Source organism: Bombus huntii, chromosome 4, assembly GCF_024542735.1.
Source record: "Bombus huntii isolate Logan2020A chromosome 4, iyBomHunt1.1, whole genome shotgun sequence".
In the NCBI taxonomy this organism is placed as follows: domain Eukaryota; kingdom Metazoa; phylum Arthropoda; class Insecta; order Hymenoptera; family Apidae; genus Bombus; species Bombus huntii.
The window spans coordinates 2854854-2874530 of record NC_066241.1 but is presented as its reverse complement, the minus strand read 5'-3'; the positions used below and the strand labels follow the sequence as shown (position 1 = coordinate 2874530).

The following is a 19677-nucleotide window of genomic DNA, read 5'->3' as shown; positions in this document are numbered from 1 at the left end:
TGATAGGAAAACGGAAAGTATTCAATGTATGAAAAAATAAATTAATAGATATCTAATAGAAGTCGAAAGAGGGAAAAACGATATCGAGCGAATTTGAGCGCCGACGCTAGGCGCTCGTGCTACAATCTTCCTTTCCTTGTCGCACTTTCAATTTCCCCTTCCCGATCTCGTGCCTGTTCGTTCTTTGGCGGGTATGTCTCCCTCTGCCGAACATCCAGTTCATCGTGAGAGGTGGATTGGTGCGAATCGTGTTGGAAATAGTCAGAATATTATAATCACATAGAAGGCATACGCAAATTCGCATTATACGGTTGATATCATCGACGACATTCGAATTCGGAAATACTCGATTCGAATAAAAGAGAACTGTAGCGTTCGAACAAATTATTATTGTTCGAAATCCGAAGCGGAAAGAAGGGCGTACGTAAAAGTCGCCCGTTGAAACGAGAACTAGAAATTTGCGAGCGAATTTAGCGCAGGAAAGAAGCAGACGGCGGGTCGAAGACAGCTGTATAGGGCAGAGACAGTGGTTGCTTCGAAAAGTCGGCGTGGTGTCATGAGAGGCGGTCTCACAGTCCGCCCTTCTTATCGGTCCCTCTTAGAGTCATGCATGTCGCGCCCTTCAAACGAGGTGAGCGACATTTTTCCTCATTTGCAATTATTATTCATCATCGTGTCTTAATGCTGAACCTTTTATGGAGAGAGCAGCCATTTATTCGTAATTGATAAAATTCGCGCGCTTTTTTACCCTCATCAGGTTGCTCATTCATAAACGCGACTTGCATTCTTGGAAAAGCTTTCTCATTGGCATTGATGAACTGTACAAAGCGCGTCATTATGCGAACGGTATTTGATTTTCATGAAATTAAAGAAATTGATAAGCCCATAAAGAATGATTAGATCACAAAGCCTAGACACATTCGCAATACGATATATACTCGAACAAAAACCGACGGATTTTATTATCTTTAAACCGGTAAATAAATTAGAACGGAAACTTATTCCGAATTAATTGTTTAATAGAAGGCTATAGATCAGCTTATAATCGATATCGTTATTATCGTGTTGATAAAATGTTTTGGTAATTCATCGATTAAATAAAACCTGTTGGTACGTATTTGTGTTAGTTATAGAACCAGAAAACACGTGTGTGCCAAGATGTACGGCGATTTACATTTCGTGAAGCCAATTATGTCTCTCTTTTGTATATATTCTATAACACGATAACGACGAGCAAAACTTCATATTACGCGTTACAGAGCGCGATATTTTATATTTTACAATTTAGCAAAAAATATGTAATATGTAAAGAGACAAAAAAAGTAAGTCATATTATTTATAATTTATAAAAATCTCATTTTTTATTTCCTGCGATTTTACATTTATTGATATCAAAGAAAACAATTCTAATTGGACTGATGGATTAAAACAGAATGCCAGAAAATCCATATAACATTTAAAATATATTAAAAAGCTACGTGTTTCAAATCCTTTCATTACAATCTTAATTATTTACAATCGATCATAATTGGCATAAGCGATTTAGCGAACTGCTTTAAAATAAGATAAAGAGGAACGATAATATCGCGTTTAATGAAGTATAAATGATAAGGTCAAAGAAAAAGTGCGGGACATTAATACAGCGAATAAATTTAACAGCCAAATTGCACGAAGAATTGCATCATTCCATGAAACAAGGAACCCGAATATGCGTGGTGTGTATTCGAAATTCGTACGAGACTCCAAGAATATATCTCTGCTCTTCTATTTAAACTTATCAAGAGCAATAGCAAATTAATTTAAAGTATTCGTTGCCATTCCATTTGCATATATATGTACGATATACGCGTTCGTCTTTTTTCTTGTTTATTTTTATTTTACAAGAAGGAATCAAATTTCCAGGTTCACCCAGATGTTAAATCTAGCCCATAGGTGTATTTTAAGACACTTTGCGCAAGTGGTTTTTCGTTTCCGTTGCAAATAGAAATTTATCATTTATCAGGATAGCATATGTTTTGGCGTTAATGAAACGGTCAATAAATGTACGCGATAATTTTTAAGTAACGAGACGGATATGAGAAGTTATTTTTTTGACTCGAGAAATTGCGCAGCGTTATATTCTCGAAAGGTATAAACTTTTATGGATAATCGATCATTATATATCATCCGATATCGATCTTGATATCGTGCGAGAGTCTCGGGATTATTTTTAACATTTCACGATGAATACGCGTTGGTCGCGATGTGGCTACAAATAGACGAACAACGACTTCTTAACGAATCGCTGAACGAACAGACAACGACAAGTAAGTACTCTACGACGCGTATTCCGTTTAAGCCAATTGTAGTTTCTATGCAAACCAATGCGTCTTGCTTGCCTTTGTGGTGTTCGGTTACTATCTGGGTTAGGTGGTACGTGTTCTAAGCGGTGTTGATTTTATCGTAAGAACCTTGCTATTCTAAACGCTACGGTTATTAGAAGCTCGTTCATGATCTTCTCACAATCGAACACGTCACACGCGAAATGCACCGAGTAAGATAATTACATCTTGAATCAGAGACTTCTGTTGCCATCTTTCGATTCCGTCTATATACAAACCGTTTTTTAAGAGTAGACATTGTTTGTGAAACAAAAGAGTTAAAAGTCGTCTTCCCTGCAAGTAAAGTTACAGACAATGAGAAATATAACGATCGATAAAATGAAACAAAAACCATTAACCAATGTCATACGACTGTAAATTAGCAGTTTTACACGAACAATTTTGCGATTTGACGTTAAGAGTAAATTGAATATTCTCCATCATTATTTACGTAACACGGAGAATGACCAAGTATTTACATTTAAATATAGCGAAGTATACCACACTTTGTCGTGTTGCTACAATTTTGAGCCCGGTGAATCGATTAAAATTACGTATATATGTAGGTTGATGAAAATGGTTGAAAAAAACAATCCGTTTCGATAGCTCGTCGAATGGATCACTACGACTAAAGAATCGTTGACTGTATAGAATTTGATACAATTATTGAACGGCGTAAAATGCATTACACATTGATACGACGACGTTCAGCCTAGTAAATGCAATTAGAGTATATGTTTTGAATTCAGCTCGATTCTAACATCTTCTTGGTTTTTTTTCAGAGGTATGGTAGTTTATAATAGCCCTTTAATAATTGTTTTCTATTTATATCTTCATTTTTTATTGGTTCATTTTATAATCAGTTCGACCTTCAGTCGTAGGCAAAATCTTCTTTCATACAAGATGTCGCACAGAGATCGGTTTCTTTCGCACGAACGATCAATTAAACGCAATTGGATCATTACGACAGTTTATCACAATAGGCATTAACACGGTTTAGAAGCATATATAGTATACGTATGTATCAGTAGCAGTAAATGAAAGTCTTGACGTAGACAATAAAAATATAACAGAAAGCATAATTTAAATTAAAAAATTAAAAGGTTCTCTTTATGAGTTGATTTCACACGTTAAACGATAGGTGGGGAGGCTATGGTAGTAGACTTTGCGTAGAAGCATGAGCGCATCATATTGCAAATATCCGTGTTAACATATCGTCTTACCGATTCGACGAATTTTATTAACTCATTTGTAATTCGTCATTGGTCATGCATAATATTCATTGGTAATTATCCTCCTCTAGTGACATTCTTCCTCTTCAGTCGTTAAAAACTGTGAAACTTGTTATACCTTTACACAAAACAATAATAATATCGTTTAATCGGTAATACTCGTTAATAGAGGGTATAATAATGTTATATTTCCATTTTTATATCGTATATTTATTTTCTTTCACATTTGTACATAACGCTTTATAAAATAACGCACGCGCGCATCTCTTGTCATATTGCGTCATTTTTTTTTGATATATTATCGATAACTAAACCAGGATAGTTTAGACACAAATCTTTCGCAAGACTTCTTATTGCAGCTTAAACATAGCTACGATACGTTCAACTGCGCTTTCCATCGCATCAACGAACTTTATTTAATCAAATGTTGATAGTATTTCACACTCGATGTTGTACTCGGTTATATTAAAAGAATTGTACAGCTACACGGTTAAACGATATGCTACCATTTAGAAATATAAACGGTCAGCAGTTTTTATAAACGTCTCCGTTATGAAGCTATTCAAAGCGCTCGCCGATAAAGAAAGTGCAAACTAAACTATAATTAAAATGATACGTCTCGTGAATTTTATAACGTTCATTTAATCAACTTTTCAATTTTTTTATACATTTAAACGAATAAAGAAATTAGAGAAAGAGAAGGTGAAATATTTCCAGTATTACGTACATGGATTTCTGATATATTGAAGATATCCGATATTTCAAAGTACGTAGACGTTATTTAAATCCGATACAATGATAAACTGTTAACGTAGATACGTTAACAGGAAAATCAATAATTTATTCAAAGGTCACCTTGAAGATGAAACCACGAACGTCTCGCGTAGTACGAGGTTCGGTCGAAAGAATGCAATACACCTAATACCCATGGTCACGCGCTCGATAAAATAAATGTTTTAAGCTTCTCTATTTTCAAAAACATTTACCACCGGTTCGTATTCAGTATCGATGCTATTATTGATAATTTTGATTATCAATGTACACGATATAGGCTGGCGTAGGAAAAGATCGATAGCAAGCAATCTATTAAAAAAACGATTAACAAACTCGGTATCGAGTTCGTTCGATAACATTACCAATATTTCCGGTATCGGTCGAGCTAATAGCCGCGTAAAAATTCCGAAAAACGGGTTTATATTTCACGGTCTATTGGACGGTGAAATATGTATAAAGAAGGCAGACCGATCTTAGCCACGAGAAATCTTTGGCGTCTGGCCAAACGAACTATTACGGTAGCAACAACATCTCGACTATAATAATATAATAATGTACGTCACACGACGATATAAGTATAAATTCAACGATTTGTCACTTTTTAGATCGTCGCGGTTCTCCGAAGTATGCTAATATCTTTCATTAGTCGCGCGAGGAAACCTGCCCGATAGTTGCGTTTTTTGACGTTATTTTCACGTTATTTTCACGTGTATTTTCACGTTATTCTCACGTGTTTATTTCGTAAATCGTTTTACAGTGACTTTAACGACAGTTCGTTCATACGCAATTTAAGTGAAATTATTGGCAACCTTTTTTTTGTTCACGTTTATCACAATGTGTGGAGCGGACGTAAAAAACTGGACGTTAACGTTCAAACCATCTTTATAAATGTCAGTTAATGACAGAGCAAAGTCGTATATCTTAGCGAAAAATTGTACCATTTACAAGGTCGAGGAGCTGGTTGAAATTGTCGATAATAAAGCTTGATAAATTATGTACGAAGGTAACCGTACGATCCATTTCTGTGAACCTTCGATTCGATTGACGGTATACCCCTATAACATAACGTAGTAATGTCATATAGCAATATCGAATGATGTTTGAAAGATCCAATTTGTTCGATGTAAGAATAAGAATGATTTTTAGTAAGCGAAATAATACGAATGATTTCAGTTACCGTGGGACATGATCCACAGACAAGTAACGGGAACCAATCGCAACAGCAGTTACAAAGCGGTGGATGGAATGGGATTCCTGAAACGACGTTGGTCTCTCGATCGATCAGAAACAACGGCAACAGCAATGGCTGGAACCCGATTACGTCTCCGTTCCAACATCAACAGGAACAACAACAGCTACACGAACGGAAACAGAAAGAAGTTAAATCTGGGGATTTGGGAGATGATGAAGACGGTGGTGGAGGGGGTGGAGGGCTGGAGGGGGCGGACCCAGAGGAGAACAACTCTGTTCACCTCAAGAGACGGGTGGGACTCGTCAGTGGGGTGGCTCTAATCGTTGGTACCATGATAGGTAGAGCAATCTATACGATTTCAGTAAAATCTTATACGGTTAATTAGAAATAGTACAATCTCAAATTCTTCTTCTTCTTCTTCTTCTTCTTCGTCGTCGAATTACGAAACGATAGGTTCTGGGATATTCGTTTCGCCGTCAGGGCTTTTGGTTCGAACCGGCAGTATCGGAATCAGCTTCCTCGTATGGACGGCCTGCGGCATGTTGAGTCTGTGCGGTGCGTTAGCATACGCCGAGCTGGGTACGATGAATACGAGCAGCGGCGCCGAGTACGCTTACTTTATGGACGCATTCGGTGCACCACCTGCTTTCCTCTTCTCGTGGGTTTCCACTTTGGTCTTAAAACCATCTCAGATGGCGATAATCTGTTTGTCATTCGCGCAGTACGCGGTTGAAGCCTTTGCGGCCGACTGCGATCCACCCGAGGAAGTAGTCAAAATCGTTGCACTCCTGGCGATCATACTTATACTGTTAGTGAACTGTTACAGCGTTAATCTAGCCACAGGTGTACAAAACGCGTTTACCGCAGCAAAATTGATCGCCATACTCGTTGTAATTGCCGGTGGCTCTTATAAGTTGATACAGGGTAATACGCAGCATCTGAAAGGCGCTTTCGATACCGTGGACGGTAGTACCGTTAATATAGGCAGATTAGCCACGGCTTTTTATACTGGTTTGTGGGCGTACGATGGATGGAATAATCTCAATTATGTCACCGAAGAAATCAAAAATCCTTCCAAAAATCTACCACGGTCCATTATGATTGGTATACCCCTCGTTACGCTATGTTACGCATTGATAAATGTCTCCTACCTGGCCGTGATGTCACCTTCGGAGATGATCGAAAGCGAAGCTGTTGCAGTGGTAAGACAATTTTTAATGTTATCCTTTATCATAGAAGTCGAGTATTAAAGCAGAGAGTCGGGTTGAAATTCAATTAGTAATTCGTATTTGTAATGATTCAAATGATAAAGAAATATGGACTAATATTTTGCAGACTTTTGGAAATCGAATTCTTGGCGTTATGGCATGGCTTATGCCACTTTCGGTTGCGATTAGCACGTTCGGTTCCGCAAATGGCACTCTTTTTGCAGCGGGTAGACTTTGCTTTGCCGCGTCTCGAGAGGGTCACCTACTTGACTGTCTCAGTTATGTTCACGTACGACGCTTTACTCCTGCACCAGGACTTATCTTCCATTCCCTCGTTGCAGGTACCTTTTACACAAATTTCACATTTCATTACGTTCATATATCTATTCCACTAAGTACTCGGTAAAATATCTCCTCATCGATTAGGAGCAATGGTGCTATCCGGAAACATTGATTCCTTGATCGACTTTTTTTCGTTCACTGCTTGGATCTTTTATGGTGGAGCAATGCTAGCTCTATTAGTGATGCGAAGGACCAGACCGAATCATCCACGACCATATAAATGTCCGCTGATAATACCTGTTCTCGTACTTGGAATCTCTGCGTACCTGATTGTAGCGCCAATCATCGATAACCCTCAAATTGAATACCTGTATGCGGCTGGGTTCATATTAGCGGGCATGCTTGTCTACCTCCCGTTTGTTAAATACGGATACGTGCCCAAGTTTATGGGTAAGATCATTAAAGAAAGTTAATTGAATAAATTGACGCAAGATAAAGAAACTCGTTTGCATTATTCATTCTGTTCGCAGAAGGTGTGAATGCCTTTCTTCAGATGTTACTCGAAGTCGCACCAACGGCCGCAGCGTTTGATTGATTTCGATCAGATGCAGAAGTGTGATTTTTTAAATGCCAAATCATTCCACTGTGGCATAGTGAACACGATACGAATGTCTATTTTAAATATGAATAGATAAAGATATGTAACCTCTTATCGAAGCTTAAGGCTGGCCCGAATGAATTCACAAATATATAAAAATATTATTTTATTACTTGTTACTCATATATAATATACATTACATGAAACACATTATTGTTAGACAATTAGTTAACGTTGTAACTATTGAACAGAGCAACTAAAAGTATTTTAAATGTTTATGGTTAAAATTTTATTTTTGATTTTTACCCAATGTTTTCTTATTTACTTTTCCATAAACATTCAGTAAACCATCAGAACCGCGCTTCCACCGCGCTTTTTTATTTTTATGATTTGATAGACTTTTTTCAAGACCTGATGCATGTGTCACGTCATTTTGCCGTGTTTCCTTCTCAGCTTTCCTTTCACGTTGTAATATCTTATAATTAATATACTTCTTTTTGGGAGGTTTTGCTCCTAAACTTACAGCGAGCGCTATTTCCGCTTCTTTTGCTTTTTCTCCTTTAAAACCAGACATACCGAATTTCATAACCTCGTATCTGACACGTTTCATTTCTAGTTCCTGTTTTCTTCTTTTGTCATTTTCATTCCGCTCGTTTTTTGTTACGTTGAATTTAGAATTTTCTACGTCATTGTTTTCTTTACTTTCAATAGTTATTACTTTTTTCTTTGGTTTTTCATAATTTACCGATACGAATTCCTTCACGGCGTCCTTTTTTATTTTTGATACTCTTGTTGGAATAAAATCTTCCATTATAAAATACTGAAAACGTAATTATTGTTATTATCAGTTTATACCATTTATTTCACCTAAATATATGTATATTTACTTACTATGTACGAGATTAAAATTCTTTTGAATACACAATCATCCTTTACTCACTGCTAAAATAATAAATATCAATTTATTACAAATTTAATTCTCTCGTTGTTTTATCGTTGCTTTATTATTTGTTATTTGGACATATATAATCATTATAATAATTAATTTCTAATTTATCAGACAGCAATTTTTTGCAATATTATACGTGTGTACTTCACATCTTTCGTCGTATTTCACATAACCTCAAATATTATCGTTACAACGTAATACTAAATAAGATACAACATACTTATGCAGATATTAATTATCATATATGTACAGTATAAAAACGATTACAGACATCTATGATGGAAGAATATCCACCTATTAATGTACGTTTGGCAGTAAATAGAGTCGATTTAAATATAATAAAGAATGAAGACATACAACCTCGAATATATACACCAGGAGAGGAGATTTCTAGTCAGCCTGACTTTTTAAGGTAAATACCGTAAATTTTATTAATGTAAGAAAGAAAGAAAAAGATTCATTCGTCATGTCAATTTTGTTAGAGGACATGGGACATACGTGGATGATGAAAACACATTACGCGCATCTGTAGCTGGCGTTTTAGAAAAAGTAAATAAACTTATTTCGATAAGACCTTTGAAAGCACGTTATCAGGGTGAAATAGGAGATGTAGTTGTCGGTCGTATAACCGAGGTACAACAGAAGCGATGGAAAGTTGACACAAATTCCAAACTTGATTCTGTATTATTGCTGTCTAGTGTTAATTTACCTGGTGGTGAATTGGTGCGATATAATAATATAATTTCTCATATAGTTTACGTATGTTAAGTTGTTTATAAGTTTCAAGGCAATGCTATCTTGTATATAATTTGTAGAGGAGAAGATCTGCAGAAGATGAACAAACTATGAGAAGATATCTCCAGGAAGGAGATTTAATTTGTGCAGAAGTACAAAGTACTTTTGTTGATGGTTCGCTCTCATTGCACACTAGGGTCTTAAAGTATGGTAAATTGTCTCAGGGTATAATGTTGAAAGTATCACCGGCTCTTATAAAAAGAAAGAAAACCCATTTTCACAATTTGGCAAATGGTGCGAGCCTAATATTAGGAAATAATGGTTATATATGGATCGGAGCTAGTAAGAAAGATACTGATAGATCAGAAGGTGGTTTCACGCAGGATTTGTCAAGGATTCCTCAAGTAAACCGCGAAGTTTGCGCACGATTACGTAATTGTATTTTAATCTTAGCACAATGTAATATCCAACTTACAGATACATCTGTTACATACGCTTATGAAGAATCTATGAAATATAAGGTAAATGAATTGCTGGAACCAGAGGTAATAATTGATGTGTCGCTACTAACTCATCAAAGACTAACACAACAATAATATTTTGTTCCGATCTTGTACAGATAAGTACATAGACAAATGAAAAAAATTTATACTTTATCATAAATTTTTTATGTAAAATAAAGCAATAAGAAAATTTAAAAGGTTAAACTTTATTTATCTTATTTCCTTATATCAAATTATTTGCTATTTCGGCACTATTAAATGATATTTGATGTTGATAATGCTATATTATTAGTATACAAATAGTAATGCAAATATATAAACAAAACACTGCAGTGTAATTAAAATGATGTGCATGTGTGACACATATATTACAAGAGTTTTATAACTTACTGCAGCCTTAAAGAGACTTGAAAAATGATATATAATGTAATCGCACATTGCTAATGCGGTTATTGATTAAACAAATAACATAGACGCAAGAAGTCACATCAAAGGAACATGGATGCATGTTTTACTGCATTTGATAAAGATGGAGATGGATATTTGTCGATTACGGAATTTGAATTCATTTGTCGTGCACTATTTCGTAATGATCGTGGGAAAATTTACAACGTCGATGAAAATCAATTGAAGGAAATGTATTCTATATTTGACTTGAACGGAGATGGAAAAATTGACAGAGAAGAATTTGAGGTATTTATACATTTGTAAATATTATATTGTTGAAATGATTATCAAGTCATTTAGTTTATGTTATCTTAGATATGCTGGAATCGATGGATTAAAACATGCACTCGTCCAAAGAGCGCCTTTTTAATCGTGGATGTACAAAACGATTTCATAACAGGTTCCCTAAATATTAAGCAATGTGCTGCCCAGCATGATGGTTCAGAAGTAATTGAACCAATTAATCGTTTATTAGAAATTGTACAATTTGATGCAGTGTTTTATTCTCTTGATTGGCACCCTATGGATCACGTATCTTTTATTGACAATTTACATCTAAGGTAATTAATCTAGATCGATTTTGATTTTAAGTTAATAGATTTATGTTTTCAACGTAATTTACAAATTGAATATTTTATATTTTTTACAGAGATGTTGACCCTAGTAGCGGAATCTCAAAAGAAGCAGCACAAGTTTATGATACTATAACATTCAGAGGTCCGCCATTGTTAAAGCAACGACTTTGGCCGCGTCATTGCATTCAAGACTCTTGGGGTGCTGAACTTCATAAAGATCTGAAAATTGTAGACAATGCAATTAAGATATACAAAGGAACTAATCCAGAAGTAGACTCATATTCCGTTTTCTGGGATAATAAAAAGATGATGGAAACAAGTCTATCTTCACAATTACAAGAAAAGGGCGCGACAGATATATATATCTGTGGATTAGCCTATGATGTTTGCGTCGGGGCTACTGCAGTAGATGCACTTACAAACGGTTATCGGACTATTCTCATCGATGACTGTAGTCGAGGAGTAGACCTTGTTGACATTGAAAAAACTAAAGCTACTGTTATAGCTGATAATGGCGTAATTGTAAATTCAAGTCAAGTGAAAGCAATGGTCGAAGGAAAAGATCGCCGACCAGAACTTGGATATAAATTAGCTTTAGAAATTAAACGAAAATTAAATTTTGTAGATGATGATAATCAATAATTTTATTTTCTTATGTAAATTGTAAATTAGTACGAAAGCTTGTGAAACGAATATTAGATAAATTAATGCAATATTTTATATCAGAAATTTTGTTTCTTTGAGAATCGTATTTATCTATAAAATACATGAGAATAAATTATTTTCTGCATTAAATATCAATGTTACGTTTTTTCTCTTATAAAATATATACTTCTACCTAATTTTACCAAAATAATTGTCCGGTATAAAGTTAAAAGATTCGAAACTGTTAATTTATAATTATAGAGCCAGATCTGACGGCCTTTGCGCGAAACATACGAAATGTGAGGTTATGTTTGGAGGAATTATTTATTTGTGTAAATGGCCGTTATATTCCGTATACAAACGTTTGGGGGGACCTGGTATAAACATGTTTTATCACGTAAGTTGTTTTAATATAAAATATAAAATACATATAATTTAAAAATCATAAAACCTGAATAAATATTAATTTTAAAATGTCTGTTAAAATAAAATATTGTGCGAATAATTTATTTCGACTACTCAATTTATTTATTTATTTCTTCAATATTTTATTTCTACAGATATCGTTAGAACACGAAATTTTATTACACCCTAGATACTTTGGACCTCAATTATTAGATACAGTGAAACAAAAACTGTATACTGAAGTAGAAGGCACCTGTACGGGAAAGTAAGTTTAAAACTATGATTGAAGTAGTATGCATATATTTATTCTAAGTAATTATGTATAATAATTCTTGGTATCTCAGATATGGTTTCGTAGTTGCTGTAACAACAATAGATAACATTGGTGCAGGGATCATACAGCCAGGACAAGGTTTTGTTGTGTATCCTGTTAAATACAAGGCCATTGTATTCAGACCATTTAAAGGAGAAGTATTAGATGCTATAGTAACACAAGTAAACAAGGTAAACATTAAGTGCAGTTCTAAATTTCTATGAAAGTATAATTTAAAAGATTATATATCCTCTATGTTTTTGTTAGGTTGGAATGTTTGCTGAGATAGGGCCACTTTCATGTTTTATATCGCACCATGTAAGATTATTTTTATGTATCTTATAATTCTGATTGTATTTTGCAAATAACTAAATCTTTTTGCAGTCAATTCCAGCAGATATGCAGTTTTGTCCAAATATAAATCCACCGTGCTACAAATCTAAAGAAGAGGTAGGTATTTAAAAGATGTATACAATAAAAAAGTATAACTTAAAAATTGTATTCATAAATTCCAGGATGTAATTATTCAACCAGATGATGAGATAAGGTTAAAAATTGTGGGCACAAGAGTCGATGCAACAGGAATTGTTAGTATTCATAACATATAATACTTCGTCTTAATATCTTTTATTACATGTTAAAATGCTAATGTTATATATATTTTAGTTTGCTATTGGAACATTGATGGATGATTATCTGGGTAAATATTTGTTTTATCAGCCTAGTGATTTCTTACAATATTATTCATTTTCATAACACATGTTTTCTTTTATAGGACTTGTGTGTAATTGAATGCAATCAACACATAGATTATTCTAATGTAAGCTTTGCATATAAATTAAAGTAATATTTTATTATAAAATAATAACTTTTATGTACCATATAAAGTAGGGAATATTTATTTAATTTATTATACTACCTTTTAAATTCTATATTGTTTAAATATATGCGTCAGTAAACATGCATCTACTTGATCATGAATAAATATCTTATTTATTATAAATTTGAGATTGTAAAATAATACGTCACAACAGTATCAAAAACTGTATTTAAAACAAAACATATCTTTTTCTTTGTTAACAATCACTTATTACAACAATGCGGTAAAATACTAATGCATAATATTTAAGTAAAATTATATATATTCATCATATAAATTATATCACATACAAAATTCTGTCACTTGCGTATCTATATAGCTTTAATGATATTAATCAATATAATTTAATCTACTCGTAAGCTTTTTTCAACTATATTATTTTAATTTATTCGAAGGTATTAAAAAGGAACATTTTTTAACATGACTATTAACTATAATTACATAAATTTAAACAATATATTAATTATGTAACTTCATCATTTATTTCTTTTACATGCTGCAATAATTTAAAAAATTGTAATAACTGTTTTATTTTATTCGAAGCAGTTTAGTATATCTTTTTAAGCAAAATTGAGTAAAATGCGCATCTAAACCTGATAAAGCAACAAATAATGCAAGTTTTGCGTCAATGGGTGACTTAAATTTTTCTGTTACATTTTGATCAGGCATTGTTTTATCGACGACGTGCTTAAATACCTTCCCATCATTATTAACATAAAAAGTCGAAAAACCATCATACCACCTGTTGGTAAAAATATAAATGATATAAATATAGATAAATAAAAATTTAAACAGGATTATAAAAAACAATTGTAGAAGAATTACAAAAATGACTTACGATGGTGTATTCTCTGCTTGTTCTTTTGAATTCCACATTTTAATTTTCCAAAATGTGAGAAATACACGTGTACCAGAAATACCTACTATACGCCAACGAACTTTAATACTGTTATCCTCAGGGTGCATAGTCATTTTTAAAACCTCGAACTTAACAAAAGCATACTTTAAATGGCCTATTATTTTTAAAAACGCTATTTGCTTAAAATAATGCTGGATACCACTGTAAAACATTTTTAAATATATGTATTATTTATTTTGAAAACATTAATAATAAAAATATTTTACATTATGCACTTACACACTTGTTGTTCCTCTAATATTGTTGACAAAAACTAAATCCTTTGTATAGATTTCATAATCCAATTGTTTAACAAATAGAAGTGGCAACTGAAAGAAATAGATGTTAATATTTATAAAATTTCATCAAGTTTTATGCAATTTAGAATAATTTCTTTGCACAAAAAAGAAACATACATCCTTACGAAGAATATCAAACACATTTTGTAAATTTGATTCAATTGGATTACGATCCTCAGAAGCTTGCATCTCATTTTCACTACGCACATTAGGAGCAGATTCTGCGTAAAGTATCCCATCCTTTTGAGAGCTAAGTAAGACATTATCAGATATCCTCTTAGTCATTACCATCTTTGTATATGGTAAATAAAAACTTTTATTTCTTAAATTCAAGAACGATTTTTCCCATTGTGCATTGTTCTTTAATAATGTCATGTCTAAATCTAAATTGATAACACATTGCATTTGAGTATTCATTTGTTTTTGTTTATGTAACTTAATAATTCTCTGTTTAGTCCAATTATATTTTTTGTTTTTATGACCCTCGATATTAGCATCAAAAACAGCTGGTTCATTTTGACTTAAATGAACTGTCGAATTCAAATGTTTTTCTCTGTCATTTATTACTGAGCTTCCTTGCGTATCTAAAAACTATAATTAAGTCAGTTATTGAATATCTATTTTTTATCAAAATTTTGCTTCAAAAATATTTGAATAGAAAAATCATAGTAAAATTATAAATTAAGTAACACATAAAAGAGAGATATACAGAAATAAACAACCACTTACTAATACATAGCTTTTGTCACTTACAAGCTGTTAAAGTTTTTAATAAGAAGGCCATGAATTTCCATACTGTGTTAGTATATATTAACAAAATTCAATACAATGTCTATTCATTTTAACAATTCTACCAATTAATATTTTCCAAAATCTCAAAAATTTATGTAATACTAACATATCGAAACAATAGGAAAACGACGAAAAATATTAAATGACTTAATCGTTAATAATGCCTTTGTGAGAACGATAAAACATCAATAAATTATTATGAAAAAATGATTATTACATAAGTATATTGAGGTTAAGTTATTCTACGCAATAATACGAGTTCTTGAAACGGAGGTCTTATATGATGACAATTAAAAATGTCATATAAATATAAACGATTAACAATTATTGTACGAAAATTATTAGTATAACCATAACTTACTTCATCCAAAAACAAAGAGGATTTAATATTATTTAATAACTGATAGTTGATATCAGTTGCTTGTTTTCGTACATTAACAAAAGATGTAAATTTATTTGAAATAGGACGTAAATAAAATGACATTTTTCTGGATCTTTTGTTTCACTGATTTGTATACAATGTTGCTTAATTACACATATAATGTAATATAAAATAGAATTGTCGGCATGACCTTAGTTTCATGTTATAGACAGCCTCCGGCATATTCACACATGTTCCTTTACAATTTCCAAGCACTTTTAACAAATGTTTGAAATTGGAAAGATGGCGTTTGTGTTTAGTGGGAAATTTGAAATTTTAATTGAAATTTTAATACAGCACGTTCAGACATATCTTAAGTGAAAAGTAAGTTATAAAATCATATGATAACTTTTTGTTTATTTATGTACATTTATTAACATGAAGCTGCATCGATGACATATTGCGCTATGATATATGAGGTTAAAAAATAGTGGTACTGGTACAATTACAACATTAATTGAATGCAATTCTTTTCATTTTAAAGAAGAGTTAACATATTGCACTCAAATTATTTTCCAACATAACATTGAAAAATATATCGTTGATAAAAATGTAATATATTAAAATAAATAATTTCGATATGTTGCATTTAAATGTACAAAAATACATTCGTGCGTGTTAGATATTCGCAGAATGCTAATTTATCGAACGTTCAAAACTATAAAAGGTTCGTTAGAAATATTTTGTTACAATCTATAACGTTATTTTATCATATAAAGAACAGTAACAAAATCTTTACATCATATATTATTTGCTTGAAAGATATTTGTAAATATAAAATTTATATTAATAATTCAACATTACATGATGTTTTATGCGCGTTATTAGAAGGCAGCGTTACTAATTAAAAGGTAGATTAAATGTTACATAAAAAACACTATATCGCTTCATAGGCAACATCAACATCAATTCTAGTTACAGAACCATTGAGAAATTCTTCAAGTTCATCGCGTTCTCTGTTTTCATCTCTTGAACGATGTAGCGAACGTTTTTTCTTCTTTTCTGCTTTATCTATTTTTTCTTTATCTTTTTCTTTATCCTTAGACTTCTTCTTCTTCTTCTTCTCTCTATCTTCCGTCTAGAAGCATTTTATTTTGCAATTAATATTATTAAGCAGTGTGAAATTACGCTAAAGGTGTTTTATATCTGACACGTACCTTTTCTTTATGTTTTTTCTTTTCTTTTAACACAGGGCTCCCACCATCGGAGCTCATATGACGTACGCTGGTATTGTCGAGCAGCTCTAAATGCACATTAGAACTTGTTACACTAACGTCTAAACTTTTGTCACTCAGCTCCAATCTATCTTTTCTGGTGCTATTACTGCTTACATCTTCACCACCCTCGGGACTTTGTCTCCATTTGGAATCACGTCGAAGCCAACTATCAAATGCATCCGAGTTAATCTCTTGTTGTTCATTTATGTCATAATTGTTCGATATTTGTAATTCTTGGTCTATAGATGAGATAGAATCACGTTTCGTAATTTGTCGCAGCTTTTCCGGATTTATTTCTGCGTGCGATAAAGTTTCACGCTTGTGTTTTTGTTTGCTTAATGGATTTTCAGCTAATTTAGGTTGAATAGGAGGCGTTGCTTCGTCAGCTGATGATAAATCATCTTCATATCCGGCAACCAAGGGATTTGCAGTTTCGGTATCACTGTTAAGAATATAGAAAATTATAAAATATGAAATACAAAAATTAAAAATAAATAACATATTACAAATTCATTTTTACTTATATATTCTTAGTATACCTTTCAGAATCTAGCTCCTCATGCTGTACCTTTTGTGGTGAAACTTGACTACCATCTTCTAAAAATGATCGATCTAACAATCCATCATCTGGTACAAAATCTTCAACACTAGTTAAGGGTACACTTGTATTTGGGCTATTAATATGCGTTCCTTTATCTATTTCATCTTCCTTTTTATTACCAAATATTTTTGACATAAGTGATTGTGGTTTGCTAATTGAATCTCGTCTGTCAGAATTTTCACTTAAAAGTTCAGCCATTTTAGAATCTGTTTTTGAAATATTTTGTGTACTAGATAATACCGATGTAATCTGTGAATTTTTAATAGGAACTGCTTGAATTTCAGAAGTGTTTGTAAAATTTTCCTTCTTTGGTATTGATTTAAAATCTATATTTTTCACTGGAATAGGAGTTCCACCTCCTATTGGGCCAGGCATAGATACTGATCTTTTAACTTCAGCATTTACATTTATATTGCCATTGGAAGATATATTATGATTGCTCAAAGAAGATGTAACGTTAGGGACTAGAATACTGGCAGAGACAGAATCAGCAAGTGCTCTTCTTCTATTAACAAGATTATCCAAAAATTTGTTATAATTGGCATCGTCACTATCTTGAAAGAGATCAAGTTCTTGTATTGTCAAACGTGTCTCCTCCTCATTAGTTTCAAGCTGTTTCAATAATGTTTCTCTTTGCAGTTGAAGAAAAGGAAGATTAAAGAATTTATGCAAAAGTTTTAATCCAAAGCCGTTTCTCATAGATGATTCTGCATACCTGACCTGTAGAAGTAAAATAAAGTAGAATAATATGTTATAAATATGCTTTTCAACCGGTCATTTATATCTAATAAGATCAATAAATTTACTTGCGCTGTTCTTTCATGTAACGAATCAATAAAGTATGTTACATGATCTGATGTAACAGTTCTGTGATGTGACATATCACAATGATTCCCTAAAACAATTACTGGAATATGGTTAGGAATTTTTGGAAGTTCTCTTTGTACATAATCAAATGTCCAAGATTTTGTAATATCCATCATAATAATGACACCATTGGTCCCTTTATAAACATCAAGAAATTCTGCATCTAATGCAGGCTCCTCAATAATATTTTCAGATTGCGAATTGTCCATTTTTAAACCTTCTAACTTTTTTCTACGTCGTCCTTTATCTACAACATCCCAAACTTCAACTTTAACGATATCATCAGTAGCTTTATAATTCCATTGAATACTGGTTACTTGTATTTCCTCCGTTGGTATATATTCCTCTATAAATTTTTGGCCTTGAAGTCTATGAAATAGACAAGTCTTTCCTACATTTCTGTCACCCTTTATAATAATTTTCACTAAAAATAAAATTCCTTTCATTTAAAGCATTTTGTCCTTTTTTCAAAATCAGTTCATTACACTTACTATTATATTGTACACCTTTAGCAAATTTTCTTTGCAAAGTTGTTGGCATAGATTGATGAGCTGGTCTAGGAGATATATTGCCAACTCCATCTGACTTTCCAGCTAGTCTTTTAAATGCAGAGAACATCGTATATTTCTTCTTAACTACACTAATGATAGTTCAGATAAGGATTTTTCCTTATTCCTATAACTGATATCTAGAAAATTATATATATCTATATACATATAGATTATAGATTTTTAAATTGACTTAACAGAGAATATAACACGTATTTAAATAAGCACAAGCTTGAATTATATACGTATTATTTATACAAAATAAATGAAACAATAAAACATAAGCTGCCTTAAATTAAAGAAAATATTTAATGGAACAATAGTCTAAACATTACACAATATATAAAAATATCCCATAATTGAATTATATTTGAAATCCATGGAATCAAAAGTATTGTATAAATAGTGAATTTAAATAACAAAAGTATAAAAAAAATATTTATTAAATGAATTGATATTATCTGATGTTTACTACAGTCATGCTACATCGCATACATTACAGTTATTATAGAGAAGTAAACATGTTATTTTAATTGCTTTGGTAATAAATTTGCAAGTGAAAATAGTTGCTTACCACATGTTATATCGAATTTTCCATGGAAAATAAAAATTTTTTCGTAATACTTAACAGATCTAATAAAACTTGGGCAGCTGTCACTTAGCAGCTGTATGTATTTTTTTTTGTCGTAATGTTGGCAATTAATCACTTATTTTATTATATTCGTAGCATTGTTAAATACTATAAGGAGTATCAAGGAAAGCACTATTAAAGTAAATACTTAAGAATCGTTATCATAATTTGCATATCTTTCTACATTACGCAAATATCTATAGTAGTATTGTAAAGTTGGTATTAATGGAAGCGGTGCTTTTCAAAACTTGATTATTACATCTCAAATATACGAGTAGAATATAATCTTTCCTTAGGATTAAATG

At 32.3% G+C, this 19677-nt stretch overlaps 6 protein-coding genes across 13 annotated transcripts; 3 read left to right on the top strand and 3 right to left on the bottom strand.

Annotated features, from left to right (window-relative positions):
* Positions 1–206: 206 nt before the first annotated feature.
* LOC126864586 (b(0,+)-type amino acid transporter 1-like) lies at positions 207–7922 on the top strand. Of its 4 annotated transcripts, none has more exons than XM_050616079.1 (6): positions 207–631; positions 5540–5896; positions 6012–6760; positions 6894–7107; positions 7193–7498; positions 7579–7922. In XM_050616079.1, exons 1-6 carry the CDS (start codon positions 607–609, stop codon positions 7641–7643), a joined length of 1716 nt encoding a protein of 571 aa, XP_050472036.1. In that variant the 5' UTR covers positions 207–606; the 3' UTR covers positions 7644–7922. The 4 variants fall into 4 exon arrangements, with proteins under 4 accessions (XP_050472036.1, XP_050472034.1, XP_050472035.1 ...); XM_050616077.1 differs by lacking the exon at positions 207–631 and adding an exon at positions 1945–2306; XM_050616078.1 differs by lacking the exon at positions 207–631 and adding an exon at positions 2317–2412.
* LOC126864595 (uncharacterized protein C1orf131-like) lies at positions 7798–8667 on the bottom strand. The gene is made up of 2 exons (XM_050616097.1): positions 8538–8667; positions 7798–8466 (listed from the first exon to the last, which is right to left on the bottom strand). Exon 2 carries the CDS (start codon positions 8455–8457, stop codon positions 7936–7938), a length of 522 nt encoding a protein of 173 aa, XP_050472054.1. The 5' UTR covers positions 8458–8466; positions 8538–8667; the 3' UTR covers positions 7798–7935.
* On the top strand, positions 8647–11656 carry LOC126864591 (exosome complex component RRP4-like). Of its 2 annotated transcripts, XM_050616092.1 has the most exons (6): positions 8861–9007; positions 9078–9318; positions 9411–9875; positions 10317–10526; positions 10596–10840; positions 10930–11656. In XM_050616092.1, exons 1-6 carry the CDS (start codon positions 8871–8873, stop codon positions 11495–11497), a joined length of 1866 nt encoding a protein of 621 aa, XP_050472049.1. In that variant the 5' UTR covers positions 8861–8870; the 3' UTR covers positions 11498–11656. The 2 variants fall into 2 exon arrangements, with proteins under 2 accessions (XP_050472048.1, XP_050472049.1); XM_050616091.1 differs by lacking the exons at positions 10317–10526; positions 10596–10840; positions 10930–11656 and adding an exon at positions 8647–8789 and having other exon boundaries at positions 8865–9007; positions 9411–10037.
* A 42-nt stretch (positions 11657–11698) lies between these two features.
* Positions 11699–13124, top strand: LOC126864594 (DNA-directed RNA polymerase II subunit RPB7). 2 transcript variants are annotated; one of them, XM_050616096.1, is made up of 8 exons: positions 11700–11897; positions 12061–12170; positions 12250–12409; positions 12486–12536; positions 12603–12668; positions 12734–12805; positions 12885–12918; positions 12994–13124. In XM_050616096.1, the coding sequence occupies exons 1-8, from the start codon at positions 11808–11810 to the stop codon at positions 13008–13010; spliced, it is 600 nt and encodes a 199-aa protein (XP_050472053.1). In that variant the 5' UTR covers positions 11700–11807; the 3' UTR covers positions 13011–13124. The 2 variants fall into 2 exon arrangements, with proteins under 2 accessions (XP_050472052.1, XP_050472053.1); XM_050616095.1 differs by having other exon boundaries at positions 11699–11897; positions 12885–13124.
* Positions 13125–13247: 123 nt separating this feature from the next.
* On the bottom strand, positions 13248–15720 carry LOC126864589 (uncharacterized protein C6orf136 homolog). 2 transcript variants are annotated; one of them, XM_050616087.1, is made up of 5 exons: positions 15449–15720; positions 14413–14886; positions 14237–14325; positions 13937–14158; positions 13248–13840 (listed from the first exon to the last, which is right to left on the bottom strand). In XM_050616087.1, exons 1-5 carry the CDS (start codon positions 15569–15571, stop codon positions 13627–13629), a joined length of 1122 nt encoding a protein of 373 aa, XP_050472044.1. In that variant the 5' UTR covers positions 15572–15720; the 3' UTR covers positions 13248–13626. The 2 variants fall into 2 exon arrangements, with proteins under 2 accessions (XP_050472044.1, XP_050472045.1); XM_050616088.1 differs by lacking the exon at positions 15449–15720 and adding an exon at positions 15049–15094 and having other exon boundaries at positions 14413–14879.
* A 125-nt stretch (positions 15721–15845) lies between these two features.
* LOC126864584 (rab-like protein 6) lies at positions 15846–19526 on the bottom strand. 2 transcript variants are annotated; one of them, XM_050616072.1, is made up of 6 exons: positions 19316–19526; positions 18685–18881; positions 18133–18617; positions 17265–18046; positions 16666–17167; positions 15846–16586 (listed from the first exon to the last, which is right to left on the bottom strand). In XM_050616072.1, the coding sequence occupies exons 2-6, from the start codon at positions 18809–18811 to the stop codon at positions 16386–16388; spliced, it is 2097 nt and encodes a 698-aa protein (XP_050472029.1). In that variant the 5' UTR covers positions 18812–18881; positions 19316–19526; the 3' UTR covers positions 15846–16385. The 2 variants fall into 2 exon arrangements, with proteins under 2 accessions (XP_050472029.1, XP_050472030.1); XM_050616073.1 differs by lacking the exons at positions 18685–18881; positions 19316–19526 and having other exon boundaries at positions 18133–18440; positions 18511–18617.
* Positions 19527–19677: the final 151 nt, after the last annotated feature.

Bases quoted from the DNA above. Each gene is read 5' to 3' on its own strand.
- LOC126864586 (XM_050616077.1), top strand. From the start codon at position 2,243: ATGTGGCTACAAATAGACGAACAACGACTTCTTAACGAATCGCTGAAC. The intron at 5,897-6,011 runs GTAGAGCAATCT...ACGAAACGATAG, and splicing joins AATCGTTGGTACCATGATAG to GTTCTGGGATATTCGTTTCG. The intron at 7,499-7,578 runs GTAAGATCATTA...TTCTGTTCGCAG, and splicing joins ATACGTGCCCAAGTTTATGG to AAGGTGTGAATGCCTTTCTT.
- LOC126864595 (XM_050616097.1), bottom strand. From the start codon at position 8,457: ATGGAAGATTTTATTCCAACAAGAGTATCAAAAATAAAAAAGGACGCC.
- LOC126864591 (XM_050616092.1), top strand. From the start codon at position 8,871: ATGATGGAAGAATATCCACCTATTAATGTACGTTTGGCAGTAAATAGA. The intron at 9,876-10,316 runs GTAATAATTGAT...AGACGCAAGAAG, and splicing joins ATGAATTGCTGGAACCAGAG to TCACATCAAAGGAACATGGA. The intron at 10,841-10,929 runs GTAATTAATCTA...TATTTTTTACAG, and splicing joins ATTGACAATTTACATCTAAG to AGATGTTGACCCTAGTAGCG.
- LOC126864594 (XM_050616095.1), top strand. From the start codon at position 11,808: ATGTTTGGAGGAATTATTTATTTGTGTAAATGGCCGTTATATTCCGTA. The intron at 11,898-12,060 runs GTAAGTTGTTTT...TTATTTCTACAG, and splicing joins GTATAAACATGTTTTATCAC to ATATCGTTAGAACACGAAAT. The intron at 12,171-12,249 runs GTAAGTTTAAAA...TTGGTATCTCAG, and splicing joins GAAGGCACCTGTACGGGAAA to ATATGGTTTCGTAGTTGCTG.
- LOC126864589 (XM_050616087.1), bottom strand. From the start codon at position 15,571: ATGTCATTTTATTTACGTCCTATTTCAAATAAATTTACATCTTTTGTT. The intron at 14,887-15,448 runs GTAAGTTATGGT...ACTTAATTATAG, and splicing joins CCTCTTTGTTTTTGGATGAA to TTTTTAGATACGCAAGGAAG. The intron at 14,159-14,236 runs GTAAGTGCATAA...AATGTTTTACAG, and splicing joins ATTAGAGGAACAACAAGTGT to TGGTATCCAGCATTATTTTA.
- LOC126864584 (XM_050616072.1), bottom strand. From the start codon at position 18,811: ATGTTCTCTGCATTTAAAAGACTAGCTGGAAAGTCAGATGGAGTTGGC. The intron at 18,618-18,684 runs GTAAGTGTAATG...TTTTATTTTTAG, and splicing joins TAAAGGTGTACAATATAATA to TGAAAATTATTATAAAGGGT. The intron at 17,168-17,264 runs GTATACTAAGAA...TATTCTTAACAG, and splicing joins GAGGAGCTAGATTCTGAAAG to TGATACCGAAACTGCAAATC.